Source organism: Etheostoma cragini, chromosome 1 (genome assembly GCF_013103735.1).
Source record: "Etheostoma cragini isolate CJK2018 chromosome 1, CSU_Ecrag_1.0, whole genome shotgun sequence".
In the NCBI taxonomy this organism is placed as follows: domain Eukaryota; kingdom Metazoa; phylum Chordata; class Actinopteri; order Perciformes; family Percidae; genus Etheostoma; species Etheostoma cragini.
Window position 1 is genome coordinate 782,303 of NC_048407.1, and position 14,355 is coordinate 796,657.

At 44.0% G+C, this 14,355-nt stretch overlaps 1 protein-coding gene across 1 annotated transcript in view; it reads left to right on the forward strand.

The window, feature by feature from the left end:
* The window catches only part of kif13ba (kinesin family member 13Ba), a 36,422-nt gene extending 22,386 nt beyond the window's left edge, over positions 1 to 14,036 (forward strand). Inside the window, exons 12-39 of the mRNA XM_034877253.1 lie at positions 1 to 132; positions 216 to 326; positions 430 to 564; positions 1,043 to 1,173; positions 1,334 to 1,420; positions 1,716 to 1,906; positions 1,999 to 2,278; positions 2,444 to 2,606; positions 2,701 to 2,856; positions 3,126 to 3,275; positions 3,806 to 3,931; positions 4,844 to 5,017; positions 5,215 to 5,372; positions 5,488 to 5,620; positions 5,753 to 5,908; positions 6,023 to 6,122; positions 6,321 to 6,447; positions 6,564 to 6,619; positions 6,705 to 6,829; positions 6,924 to 7,199; positions 7,299 to 7,451; positions 7,638 to 7,715; positions 7,822 to 7,869; positions 8,798 to 8,954; positions 9,766 to 9,896; positions 10,126 to 10,185; positions 10,735 to 11,341; positions 11,678 to 14,036. Of these exons, the coding sequence (XP_034733144.1) occupies positions 1 to 132; positions 216 to 326; positions 430 to 564; positions 1,043 to 1,173; positions 1,334 to 1,420; positions 1,716 to 1,906; positions 1,999 to 2,278; positions 2,444 to 2,606; positions 2,701 to 2,856; positions 3,126 to 3,275; positions 3,806 to 3,931; positions 4,844 to 5,017; positions 5,215 to 5,372; positions 5,488 to 5,620; positions 5,753 to 5,908; positions 6,023 to 6,122; positions 6,321 to 6,447; positions 6,564 to 6,619; positions 6,705 to 6,829; positions 6,924 to 7,199; positions 7,299 to 7,451; positions 7,638 to 7,715; positions 7,822 to 7,869; positions 8,798 to 8,954; positions 9,766 to 9,896; positions 10,126 to 10,185; positions 10,735 to 11,341; positions 11,678 to 11,883 (4,407 nt within the window). The 3' untranslated portion in view covers positions 11,884 to 14,036. The remainder of the gene's footprint in view (positions 133 to 215; positions 327 to 429; positions 565 to 1,042; positions 1,174 to 1,333; positions 1,421 to 1,715; positions 1,907 to 1,998; positions 2,279 to 2,443; positions 2,607 to 2,700; positions 2,857 to 3,125; positions 3,276 to 3,805; positions 3,932 to 4,843; positions 5,018 to 5,214; positions 5,373 to 5,487; positions 5,621 to 5,752; positions 5,909 to 6,022; positions 6,123 to 6,320; positions 6,448 to 6,563; positions 6,620 to 6,704; positions 6,830 to 6,923; positions 7,200 to 7,298; positions 7,452 to 7,637; positions 7,716 to 7,821; positions 7,870 to 8,797; positions 8,955 to 9,765; positions 9,897 to 10,125; positions 10,186 to 10,734; positions 11,342 to 11,677) is intronic.
* Positions 14,037 to 14,355: the final 319 nt, after the last annotated feature.

Here is a 14,355-nt window from a genome sequence, read left to right on the forward strand (position 1 = left end):
ACACTGCGGTACGCGGACAGAGCAAAAAGCATTGTTAACCATGCCGTTGTTAACGAAGACCCCAATGCTCGCATAATCAGGGAGCTCAGAGAGGAAGTAGAGAAACTAAGAGTGCAACTGACTCAGGCAGAGGTGAGATATATCTTTTAAAATCTTAAAATCAGTATCTAGAAATCTCTACTTTGTCATACTCTCAAATGCTGTTTTGTTTCCAGTCTTTGAAGGCTCCAGAGCTTAAAGACCGTCTGGAAGAATCAGAAAAATTGATCCAAGAGATGACTATCACCTGGGAAGAGAAGCTTCGAAAAACTGAGGAGGTTGCACAGGTAAGACACACACGAGTTGCGAGTTATGATTTTTTTTCACATTCGGTAAAACTACTCCCAAGCACAAATTTTGGATATTGGATTTGTGTGTGTCTGTGTTTAGGAGCGCCAGAAGCAGTTGGAGAGTCTGGGTATTTCTCTCCAGTCTTCAGGGATTAAAGTTGGAGATGATAAGAGTTTTCTTGTCAACCTCAACGCTGATCCTGCCCTCAATGAACTGCTGGTGTACTACCTGAAGGTACACACTTATTATGCTTTACTTTAAGCCATGTAACTTATTTTCCATATTTACAGAGAATATCAAACTATATTATCACTATACCTGAGTTCACTATCTGTTTTTGATACGGTTTCCAATCCATCTGTCCTTTAAACATAGCATGTTGACTCAAATGCACCCTTTTTGGAATATAGAAACTGAAGTTTCATTTTTGCAACTAAATGATAGTCAGTTGTCATCTGACTCATTTGAATTATTAAGTTGGTGTTTGATGGGCTTGATCAGAACAGATAAAGTATTATCAAGAGAATCATGGCATGGGCAAATAAAGTTCAGGCCAGATTGCATTTTGCACAAAAATGGGACATACTTTACCAGCTTGTGTGCAGGCTTTTCTCCAGTATACATGTCTCACCTCACCACTCTCTGTCACATTTATTTAATTGTCCGACTCTCAGCTGATAACGTCTAGTCAATCTTTAATGTTGTGTCTCAGGAACACACAAAGGTGGGCTCGGCAGACTCTCAGGACATCCAGCTGTGCGGGATGGGTATCCAGGCAGAGCACTGTGTCATCAACATTATGGCAGATACTGCAGTCATCCTCACCCCCTACCGCAATGCTCGGTAAGTAACACCATCATCGCAGGCTGAGTGAGGGGAACATGCAGTTGAGTGTAGGCGAAAAGCAAGAGAGCCAGGCACCAATGTTACAAGTTCTTTTACCACTAGCGACATCCGTTTTTAACGCTCAGTCCTGTCACTGCTGTGTCTCTTGTGTTTATAGGACATGTGTTAATGGTTCTCCAGTGACCAGTGCGCTGCAGCTTCACCATGGTGACCGGATTTTCTGGGGTAACAACCATTTCTTCAGGTAATTTTATATAGACTCCCAATGTTTGAATCCTGTTTTCAATTTTAAATATTTTGTTTTTCAAATGATTACATCATTTTACATATGTGCACCTGCTTTAAATACACATATATCTTTTTAATGTAGATTTGTCTCAGTTCTTATTTAAACACACCAAGTTCTTATTATGCATCCAAAGTCATTGTGTTCTGTACTAGCTCCTTGTGAGAATGATTTAAAAATATACACTAGCTCATATTGCCTAATCATTAACCAACTGGTACCAAAGTCAATTAACTGGACATCCTACCTGCAGGATCAACTTGCCAAAGCGGCGCTCTCGAGGGCCTGATGATGAAGAGGGTGAAGGTAGTGCGATGAAGAACAGTGGCAGCAGTGAGCAGCTGGATGCAGATGGTGACACAGCCAGCGAAGTGTCCAGTGAAGTCAGCTTCTCCTATGAGTTCGCCCAGACAGAGGTCATGATGAAGGCCCTGGGCAATAATGGTAAGGAGGCATGCAGGAAAGTGAGTATCTATATTCTGCATTGACAGAATATGAGTTTGTTTAGTCTCGAGACTTTTGTTTTATTCCGTCAGACCCCATGCAAGCAGTCCTGCAGTCTCTGGAGAGGCAGCACGAAGAGGAGAAGCGCTCTGCTCTGGAGCGACAGAGACAAATGTATGAGCAGGAACTCCAGCAGCTCCGCAAGAAGCTGAACCCGGACCGGCTGTCCACCGGTCCCTTTGGAGGGCCGGCGTCTGGCCAGCAAGGTCCAGGACAGCAGTCTCACTACCGCAGCATGGAGAGACTCAGTATGGGAGGGATAAGTCATTCAACCAGTGCTCAGAGCAGACTAAGGCACTGGAATGAGGACAGGTGAGGGTGTCTGTGGAGCAAGAATATAAATACCCACTGAATCAGAGACTTGACATTTTTTTTTTATGTCAATTTGTTCATGAACGTACGCTAAACACCTCCTTACATTGCCGCCTCCTCGCTTCTATCTCCTGTTCTTCTCTGACACCTCCTCTCCTCCTTCAGGGAGGCAGTGTTGGTTAGGAGTCTGCGACGGCTGAGGGAGCAGATAGTGAGAGCAAACCTCCTGGTTCAAGAAGCCTGTTTCATCTCTGAGGAGCTGGAGCGACACACCGAGTACAGAGTCACTCTGCAGATTCCATCGGATAACCTCAACGCAAATCGCAAGGTCTAACTCCCACAAGCATGTAGACACTCCTGCACAGATTTGCCATAACGGCCAATTCTCAAAAATATATCTGTGTGTGTTTGTGTGTGTTTAGAGGGATGCAGTGCTCAGTGAACCAGCAATTCAGGTTCGACGTCGGTGTCGAGGGAAGCAGATCTGGAGTCTAGAGAAGATGGAGAACCGTCTGGTTGACATGAGAGAGCTGTACCAAGAGTGGCAGGACTACAACCTCCATCACCATGACAACCCTGTGAGTTGACAAAACTTGCCATGTGAAGTCCGACAATAGCCCTGCCAGGTCACTAGGACAGCACTGTCATTAAGCAGAAGTACATGAATAAAGTAAACAACTATATTAATTATGAATTGAGAAATGAAGACCTTTAGTCAGCTTATAAAGTCATAAATGATAAGTACTGTTGAGTCCTACTTGTGGGTAAAACATGCTAAAACTTGCTTTTAGTAAAACTAAACTCCTGTGTGTATATTCCTTGTTATCTTTTTTCTTTTGTTGTTCAGGTGATGCGCTCATATTTCCGTCGAGCAGACCCGTTCTTCGACGAGCAGGAAAACCACAGTCTGATCGGCGTTGCAAATGTCTTCCTTTCCTGTCTCTTCTACGATGTCAAGCTGCAGTACGCTGTTCCCATCATCAATCAGAAGGGGGAGGTGGGTAGTCTTGTTGGTTATTTAAGTTATTTAATCTCTTTTCCTTAATCTCCATTTCTTTATGATCGGATGAATTCATAAGGAATTAGAGCTCCCATCAGTCACTAGACTTCTATGTTAAATTCTTATGTTTTTTTCAATTTTTTTCTAAAATTATAAATTTCAGCAGCTACTTAATTAATATTTAAAAAATATTCTCGTAATTTTTCCAACAACCATCCAGAGTGACTTTCAGGAAGAACAGTAGTTCAAAATTTGAAATATCTCTGTTGTGATGGACGATAGAGTCAAAGGTTACATGATGGTCGGATGATAATTAGGTTGCTACTGTAGAATGCTAAAGTATGAAAGCAAAATGCAAGAAAGGTTGTAAAAAAAAAAAAAGGAAATGTTCAGCTGAATGTTCAAAAGTAATCTCCAATTGGTGTATGAGTAGCTTTGGGGTAGAAGAACTTACATTCACAGACACGGTTTCTAGGTAAGGTTTTTGGTGGTTTTCTTATGTTTTTCCTTTCCTCTTCTGTGGTCAGGTGACAGGGCGTCTTCATGTGGAGGTGGTGAGGGTTGGAGGGGGATTAGAGGACAATATGGCTGGAGGCGATGAATCCGATAACAACCAAGACACTGAAGTCCAGGATCGCAAACTGGTGTGCATGGTAAGACAGATCCTCAGAGAGAAGTACATTATCTCTGTCATTCAGACCGGGGTCAGTCAGTGTTTTAAATTCATTCCAGGAGCTTTGTTTTATAGTTCATGAAGCATTACATGTGTTCAGTTTACTTTAATGTACCTTCAATTTCAGTTTACCTTAACTTTTTAGTGTTACAGTGCCCATTCAAAGCATGCCTGTTCAGAACGGGACGATTGCTTTGCCTGTGGTTTTGCTGCTAGCAGCTCATCTCATCAGCTTCACACCCGCACTGCTCTTCCTTCTGTCCTGAGCCATACACCTGCCATGACATAGTTAAATGTCACATACCGAAGTCGCAGCTACTTAAAGTCAGAAACACAGATGAAATAAACATTTTAATGGGGTAAAAAAACATCCAGAGCAGACTTTACCATTAGCCAACAAAGGCAACTGCCAGGGGGCCTGAGGTAAAAAGGCCCCAAACACCTACCGGTATACAATTTTGAATATGGCGATATTCTAAGTCATTGTACCACAAAATAAGACCGAAGACACAAAGCCCTTAAACAATATACACATCAACTGTATTCATGACTAACTGTGTACTTCAACTTCAGATCATTATTATTCATTAAGCTATCCAGCAATGTACAAGGGTTAAAACCTCCACCTTGAACAGACGTGAAGTACATTTAAGTATAATGTGCTGATAATGCGTCTCTCACGATGAGTAAACATTTGAATGCGGGACTTGTACCTTGTGGTATAAATACTACAGAAAGTTTTAAGTAGGTCTACTTCCACTTCTAACACTGTCAATGCCAATACCGACACTCCCAGGTAGATAGGTATTTTGGTGGAAGTAATGTTAGTAGAAACTTACATCACTTCATTTTTGGGTGTTCAGATGACTTTTGACCTGTGTATCCTCTACAGATTAAGATCTTGCAGGCCACTGGTCTTCCCCAGTACCTGTCCAACTTCGTCTTCTGTCAGTATTCATTCTGGGACCAGCCTGAGCCTGTCATTGTGGCTCCTGAAGTAGACCCGTCATCCTCGTCGCCCAGCACCAAGGACCCACACTGCATGGTGGTGTTTGACAGCTGCAAGGTGAAGCCTGGGTGGAAGAAGGCGGATGACAAGTCCAGAGTTAATGCTTCCATGTACTCTGTTTGGGTTTAATTGTTATTGTGTTTAAGTGACTGACACATAGGTAGTTGTAAAGAAAATGTATGTATAAAAGGTGGTGGGGGACTGGTCAGTTATAAGTTGTTGGTATAAGACACTATTTTTTTTTGGTCCTTTAGGAGGTGGCAGTGTCAGTAACAGAGGATTTCATTGAATACCTGACTGAAGGGGCAGTTGTCATTGAGGTATATGGACACAGACAGGCTGATGCAGGAAGAAACCCTGCCCTGTGGGACCTCAGCATTATCCAGGCCAAAACACGCACATTGCGAGACAGGTAGACACACACAGCCACTTTTGACTCTTTGCATCCCTCTTGCTTTCCACTCACGTTTAATAAAACTAATGCACTGGTGTTGCCCAGATGTGCTGATAATTTTTTGTTTTTGTAGGTGGAGTGAAGTAACACGTCGCCTGGAGCTGTGGATTCAAATCCTGGAGATAAATGAGAATGGAGACTTTGTCCCAGTGGAAGTGGTTCCTGCCAAAGATGTGCGGACTGGGGGAATCTTCCAGCTTCGGCAGGTAAGGAAAAGCCCAAACACAACCACAGTCAACCTGGTCACAACAGGTGGAACAAGCAAACTTCACCTAAAAAGCCAACGTTTAATATTTATTCTGTATCCCACTACATCTCTTTCCCCTCTTCATCTCCAGGGTCAGTCGAGGCGAATTCAGGTGGACGTGCGTTCAGTTCAGGACTCGGGCACCATGCCTCTGATAGCAGAAATACTGCTTGCAGTGTCAGTGGGTTGTGTGGAGGTCAGAAACACCACAGCAAACCAGGAAGGAGATGAGATGGACAGTTATCAGGTAGATCAGTTTAATACAGCTCTCTGCATTCTGTTTGCCTCTTTCAAGAAGTCTTAAATTTACTATCAAATGATCTGAATCCCAAGATGATTGACTTGTTGGTTTGTTGTATAGGAAAGAGACCTGGAGCGTTTGCGGCGGCAGTGGTTAGCTGCTCTCACCAAGAGACAGGAATACCTCGATCAGCACCTGCAGAGCCTGGTCAGCAAAGCAGGTAACTGCCAAACACACACAGATGAGTGCACAAACAATGAAAAAAAAAAACATGCTTCCACTTTCAAAAGTCTATAACACTGACCTCTGTTCCTGTAGCTCTCATGGTCGTAGTGGTTTACTGTTGGCATCTTAGTTACATTTTGGTGGTTTCTTAGTGTAGGACGTGTTAAATGTTTGAGGGTTGTTGTGTGCACAGAAAAAACAGAGGATGACATGGAGAGGGAGGCCCAGCTGCTAGAATGGCGATTGACTCTGACAGAGGAAAGAAACGCTGTCATGGTGCCCTCTGCTGGCAGCGGCATTCCTGGAGCTCCTGCTGAATGGTAGGATGTGTGTGTGTGTGTGTGTAATGTTCCTTTTTTTGATTGCCTGTTTACTTCTGTAAGGCGCAATATATACTGTATATGTTGATCCCAGTGTATGTTTTGTTTGTTCACAGGGTTCCTCTGCCTGGCATGGAGACTCACACTCCTGTCGTCTTCCTGAACCTCAAACGTAAGTCACTTTTTTACTAAATAATGTATTCTTGCTTGCATGTTTTTCTACTCACCAGCTGAATCTTTTCTATCTGTTTTCCCAGCTGATGACCTCAGCTCTCCAGACCAGTTTGAGGTTCCTGAGGCTGGAGGTTGGGATGCCACCCTGAGTGGAGAGGATGAGGACGACTTCTTTGACCTGCAGATCGTCAAACACTACGATGGAGAGGTGAGGATGGGCCTGCATGAGGTATTTTCTGGAGGAATTCCTACAGTCCGGTTGGAAGAAAGTTTTATTAACCAGTTGTGTGTTGACAATGCAGGTGAAAGCAGAGGCATCATGGGACTCTACCGTCCATGAGTGTCTCCAGCTCAGTCGTGGGGGGGCGTGGCCGGAGCAGCGGGTATACCTGACAGTTCGAGTGGTGGTTCAGCTTAGCCACCCTGCTGACATGCAGCTGGTCCTAAGAAAGAGGATCTGCGTCAACGTTAACCAGGGCCGCCAGGGTTTTGCACACAACTTTCTTCGAAGGATGTCCACCCGCAGCACCATACCAGGCTGTGGGGTCACGTTTGAGGTGGTCTCCAACATCCCCGGGGTAAGGCCGGAGAAAGATATTAGGCGTTTATTGATGTGCCCAATAAACTTTCAGCAGGGCTGATTTATTAAACACATTTCTTTATGATGTATTTGTCAGGACGCCCCTGGTTCAGAGGACAGGGAGATGCTGGCTAACCTCGCTGCCAGCGCACACAACGGCCAGTCAGCTGATGACGAGGCTGCAATAGAGAAATACCTCCGCAGTGTCCTCAGTCTGGAGAACATCCTGACTCTGGATAGACTCAGACAGGTAGGTGGAGAAACTGGAGATATAGACAGATTGAAATTAGACACACTGATAGATGAGCTGACGTTCAGTCACCCAGAAGATACATGGCTTGTTAAAATTAAATTAATCAAAATTGTTATTTAAAAAAAAAAAAAAATCTCCAAGTTCTTTCTAATATGTTGAAAAAAAATGCTGTGTGTGTTTTAGGAGGTGGCAGTGAAGGAGCAACTGACAGGCAGAGGGAAGAGCAACAAACGGAGCATAAGTTCTCCTTCTGTCCACAGGGTAATACACAAATACAATCCCGTAGTACTGCACTGCAAGACAATGCAATATACTATAATATGATTTCTTTTAAATACTTGCTCTCTCTCTGCCCATTCCTTCTCAGCTGTCAGGAAGTAGACAAGACCTGTCCACAACCTGCCTGGACGATAAGGTAACTTTTTGCTTTGTCCCTCAACATGTTGACTGATTTCAAACATTTTGTGATTAATTGCAGATCCAGTGTTAATTATTAGTCTGTCACTAAATAACAAACGAGACCTACCTGCCACTTGTGTTTAGTGTAGCAAATGTGAAACTTTAGCTAACCAAACATCATATACCTGTTCACATGAAGCATCAACATCTGGTAGCTGCCATATTCCAACGTCCTGCAGTGGTGTAACGAGCAAACACTGGGTCCTTAAACTGGATTATCAAGGCAGGCCCCCCTACTACAGCACAGGGTGACGGCGCAATGTCCTCGAGTAGGCTACCATGAATAGGACTGGATCATAGAGACATAGCATGTAAGAGATGACATTATTGACAAAATCAGGAGTAGCTTACGCGCACCCCCACCACAACAACAAAACTGGTGAATACTCTCCATAACACATGAAAAAACACACAAGGGCAGGCCCTTAAGGATTTTTAGATAGCTTTTGTAAAAAATTGCGATAAAAGTTGTGATGACTTACAATGAAGTTGCGGGAGACAGAAAGTTGCAAAAGTTTTTTGTATAGTTTTTTGTTTCTTTAAAAAGAAACTTGTTTTGGGGAGAATAAAAGTACTCTGGGCTGAGGTTCCCTAGGAACCTTACCAAAAATGCTCAGGATGCGGCAAATGTGGGTATAATATGAAAATGTCTGGATTTAAAAAAAAAAAGTAATAATTCATTGAATGAATCAAATTTGATCATGTGTTTCAGTGGCTTGTTGATCTTTACATTGTTATAAAGGACTTATTTACTCCCGCTTGGTCAGTGGCTCTCAGAGTGCACGTGGGACTGCTGGGATTGTCGCCCCTGATTGGTCTGGGCCCGTAAGAACCGCCTTCCAATAGTTACGCGTCTGATGTCCTGTTATTTTTCTGTTTCTCAGGGTCGATGGGAAAGTCAGCAGGATATCTTCATGCCTTCTCAGTTTCACCGCACCCTCCCCCGGCCTGCCTCTTCCCCTTCCACCTACTCCACCTCCCCTTCTTCATCCCCTACTCCGTTCGGCATAACATCCTCACAGAACCAGGAACCAGAGCAAGGTAAACATCCTCCCCAAACCCCCTCTCCTTAATTTTCCTTTCTTCTCTCCTCTACGATACATAAGTCTTAACTCTTACTCTCCTACCAAGTTTTTTTTCTTCTTTCCAAGCGGGTTCATCCATTTGATCCAATCATACTTAGAGCTTAATATTGAGACTCCACTCATTCTGTTTGATGTTGCTAAAATACAGCAGTTTACTATACAATCCCATGTGTCACTGTTTAAATGATCAACTGCTGTGTCTCCGCTCTGTTCCTGTCCTTCCCAGCAGATGTGATGTGTGTACGTTTATCGTCCTGCTTGCTCCTTTTCGTGTCGCTTCCGTCCATTTCTGTCCCCTTCTTTGTCTAATGCAGTGTGAACTTCTCTCCTTTCACGTCATAATCATTATCAAAGCTTTTCAATGTAATCAGTCTCATTCTCATCAATCCAAATATTTCTGTATCATAGTGATTTCTTGTCTATGTCAAAATTCATGTTACTGTGACATGCTGTAGATTAATTCCGTTCCCAAAATGAACAGAATTCATTTTTATTTTTTATTTTCCGTTTTACATTCCAGTGATTAGGATGTTTTTCAATCACATTGTAAATGGCTAAATCAATCATCTGTCAGTGTCTTATGGCCGGCTGATGTCTCCTTCTATCAGTCAATCACTGTGTTGGGTTTTTTGGTCTTTCCTGGACTCGCTTTCAACTTTCTGTCTTAATCTTTCACACCTCCTCTACCTCCCACACCTGCTCCTCTTCCCTTGCTTCTTTCCTCTCCTCCTCGGCCTACTCTGTCACTCCCTTACCCCCTTCCCCAGGTCGTTCAGGACTTGCTGCCTCTTATCTTTCAGTTAAAGCCCTGGTTCCTCAGATGCCCAAACTGCTCAAGTCTCTGTTTCCAGCACGAGACGAGAAGAAGGAGCTGAGACCTTCACCACACAACCAGCAGGTCAGCAGAGCAGACAGCGTAGCTCCGAATACTCAGGTCTTCGTTTAACTGTGTGAATGGTGGAGCAGGGTGGCATTTATTTAGTCTCGCTAAAGTAATAGAGATTACAAATGTCCAGTAAATAATTAGTAGTAAATTATGCTAGAATGGTTGACTGAATGAATCTTAAGCAGCAAGCCGAGAGCACAGGAAGTGTTGTCATGTCATGACCTGGTATTTTGTTTCTCAGCAGCATGTCCCTCGCATCGTAACATCAGGAGGGGACGACAGTCGAGTCAAGGCTGAGACGGTGAGATTGTGCTCCTGTCCACCTTCCCCTCAGAAGTTTCTGTTTTAGGTCCTGTCTCTTTTAGCTCAGATTGTGTTTTATGTAACAATTGGGGTAGATTAATATGGGTTTTGTACAGAAATCTTTCATGTTCAGTTTTTTGTATTATTAATTTGATCAAATGTTTTGGTCTGTGGATAACCACTGCCACTGATTTCATCAATCTTACAAGACGCAGTCCATATTCAAGACGGAGACAGACAGAAAATTTGGTCAAAATTGAAGCAAAACAGGCATGGAGATACTGATATATAGTCCATAGTACTCAGAAAGACTAGATCCTACACTATGTCCTCCGTCTTACAGACTTCACATGGGTTATTTGTGCTGTCAACCAGCTGCAAATGTCAATCTAGTCATGCTGTACACAACGCTAGACTTTAGAGCACCTGATTGGTCCTATGGGTGACTGTAACATTTTGGGGAAGTTGATAATTATTGATGATTATTGTTTTGCCTTGCATGCTGGTCTGTTCATCTGTTCCTGTGGCAACCGTTGGTTTCCTGTAGACTGCTATTCTCCGGCCCCCAAACAAAGACAGACGGGCAGAGTTCCCAGAAGTCCCTTCTCTTCCTGTGCATGACCTGCATGACATCACCCCCCTCAGCCCCCTCAGCCAGTCATCAAGCGGCTACTTCTCCAGTAGTGTTTCTACCGTTACCCTGTCTGACGTTCTCCAACCGTCCTCCTCGTCGTCCTCCCTCCTGGCCGCTGAGACTACGTTACCCACAAACCCCCAGGGGCTGGGTGCTGACAGGAACGATGTTGTAAACTCTCCTTCTCAGTGTGGCACCAAGATGGCCGTCGTCGCTCCACCCGCTTCCCGCAGCTCAGCCAATCACAACAGCTTCACTGCAGAAAACTCCTTCTCTGAACACAAGCTGGTCAACTCAGGAGGAGGAGGAGGAGGAGGAGGAGGAGGAGGTGATGGCTTTGAGAGGCTGGAGATCTTTGTAGACGATGAAGAGCGTAGCCATGACAACGCACTGCCTGACTGGCTGACAGAAGGGGCGTGTGTTACAGTAGGAAGCAATAAGGCCGGGGCAGTGCGCTACGTGGGAATGACGCAGTTTGCGGATGGAGTGTGGGTGGGGGTGGAGCTGGACACCCCTGTAGGTAGGTACACAATTAAAGTGTCAGTTTACCCAAATTATGTAAAATACATGAGAAACCACTTTCTCAGGGATCAGGTTTCGGCAGATAAAAAGATAACCTTACTAGACTAGACTGCATGTTGGTGTAGTGATGAAGATCAGCTGGTTTTCAGTGTGCCTTGGCTAGGAAGTAACTGTTACAGGTGCATTTACGATAGTTACAAATACTTTCTAAATAAATTGAGGTGCACCATGATTGGCTCCCCTGTTAATGTACTACTCTGATTGGTGGAGCTGACTACAGTAAAGTGCTCAATGACTTTGGATTGGCTTGATAAACTTTTATTTCTGCCTACAGGCAAAAATGATGGTTCTGTTGGAGGTCATCGGTATTTCCAATGTAAACCGGGTTACGGGGTGCTGGTTCGCCCGGACCGGCTGTCCTGCCGTGATCGGACCAGCCGGCGAACGGGAGACTTCACTGCTCCTGCCCATGTCCCCGTCTTGCGAGGAGAAGCCATTGTTGCCCGCCAGGGGGAGAATCGCAAGTCCTGGAACAGCTGAGACCGGGAAAGAAGGAGCTGGATGGGAGAGATGAACTCCCTACAGCCCTCCTCCTTCTCTCCTCCTCCCAGCTATGCAAAAGGCTCACACATCAAAACTGAAATACTGCCTACCTTCCCATAGTCTGAAACTACACTCACTACGTCCGTTCACAAGTAATGGATGGAAGTAGAATAAAGACAGAATAAAGACAACGAAGGCAAAGAAGTTGATGACAGACTATTCAGAGTGTATAGAAGTCTGTGGAAGGACTATTTATCATAATTTGGGAAGATGATGTTAAATGAATGGCAGTCAATAGGGAAGACTGCTGAGAGGAAATGAAAGTCAGAGCAGTCTTTGTCGTATCTGGAGCTGAGCGGGGGGGTGTGGATTGGATGCTGCAGACTGGAGGATTTGCCTCAGAGATGCTCTCTGAGCTGCTATACAGGGATGCAACCAGACCCATTTTAGGCAGGAGTCACGTTTTTGATCCCAGTTCACTTCAGAGAATATATATTTTAAACTTTGGAGGCATTTTAGAGTACAGAAAACACACTTATAGAATGAAGATATTTTGCAATTTTTTATTCTGTTTATCATTTATAATAAGTTATTATCAGTAGCTTTAGCTATCAGAATATATCAAAATGTACACATTCTTAGAGCTGAAAGCAATGTCTAAATGAATAATATAGAATCTTCTTTAGTGTTTTATGCATTTCTTATCCTGCCTACACGTCTCACTACAGTATGTGCTCTGTGTTCTCGGTGAATGAGGAAACGGATCCAGTTGAATTTTTAGACACCATTTTTTTCATTTGGAGGAAAAGTGACATAAAGCCTAATCCAAGCCATACTTTGTGTTTGCATCCCTGAATATGATGTCTCTGCCTGGTAGTCCTGAGACTCTATGTCCCAGAATGCCCTGCTCCGGCTGCCACTCCCCTGAACTCTCTTGTCCACAGACACCTCGACTCCTTGTTTGAGACTCGTCTCCTCCTCCTGGACTCCTTTTCTTTTGAAAATAGATCCTCCCAGAATGTGCCTTGGCCATGGCCGGGTTTGGTTTGCATTTGTTTTTCTGTGTATTTAATTTCTGTTCGCTGTGTTTTAAGAGAATGCCTTGTGCTAAGTGTGAGGTGATCTCAGGGACTGCAGAGGGGAAAGGACAAGGAGGGGCGTGTGTGTGCACGTGTGTGTGTGTGTGTGTTTAAATGTTATACAGTGTTGCCCTATGTGCACAGATAAGTTTGTATTGTCGTAGCCGGGTCGTTGTTGACATGAAGACTGTGTTGAGCAGGAGAGGTTGTGTCCTTGTTGGACAAAGCCACTATAAGAGCTAATAGTTTGTACTGGGAGGCTTTAAAAGTCCATTTTGCACTGGAGACGTTGGAGGAGAAGCAGCTGATGCTAGCAGGTGTGTGTGTGTGTGTGGACGTGGTGCAGCGAGCGAGGCAGAGCGCTGGACGAGTGTTTCCTTTGAAAGTGGTGTTGATGTGGTTGTCTCCATCTGGATGCCTGTTCTTGGAGCTAACTTGCTAGCTGTCCTCTGTGACTGACATTTGGACGCCGGGGGGGCACTGCAGTCCTCGGGTGTTGGTGCCAATAGGCATGAGCATGTGTTAAGGAAAAAGAAAGTGAGAAGCTCCGCTGCGTATTCCCCACTTGAGAATTGATTTGATTCTATGCATTTGATCAGTTTTTAAATGTAGTTTTTATCTTTTTAGTTGTAAATGACTGAGGACTCAAGCGGGAGAAGCGGCGGCGTGTTTTGGGAGAGTAGAAAACTAGAAAGCAGTTATGACTGACTGAACATTCCTGCATGTCTGCTGAAGAAAAATTCCCGACCTTGGGATTTTTAACATTAGTTTTTTATAAATGTCACATTCCAGAGGGACTGAAACATTTTACAGTGACCTTCTTCTTTGTGTATTCATTTGTGGAAAAGCATTAGCAATATATCACAGCACTGTTTCAGACTTTATATACTTTCATATGCTTTGTGTATACCATCAATTCACAAAGTGTATCAACAAAATACACAAGTACTCGCAATACTTTTCCATAATGTTTTTACACACGTTTAGTTTACTCTCAGAAGGAGTACTACTCAGCCTGTGAAAGCACTTGAATACGTCTTGTGGAGCTCTGGGGGAGCTTCATGAAGTCTGGGTATTAAAGGGTTCCCTCTGATAAAGTGAAGGTCAGTGGGAGGTCGTTCGGGCGGAGTCGTCCTGAGTCGAAGCGATGCTGTCTCACCAAGTGAGCAGCGCCATGTGCTGATAGGTTGGATTGATGAAGAAAAAGGGCCGTAATATTTCATCATCATCATCACTACTCGGTGTACTTTAGTAGCTTGTCTCCTTTACAACGGCTGTAAGTTCTTATCCCGGGGATGGCAAACCTGAATATTATATGATAAGCTGTTTCTATGGTAACATTTATTTTATCCATGTATAGGAGTCTACCCAGATTCTGAAATGACAATGC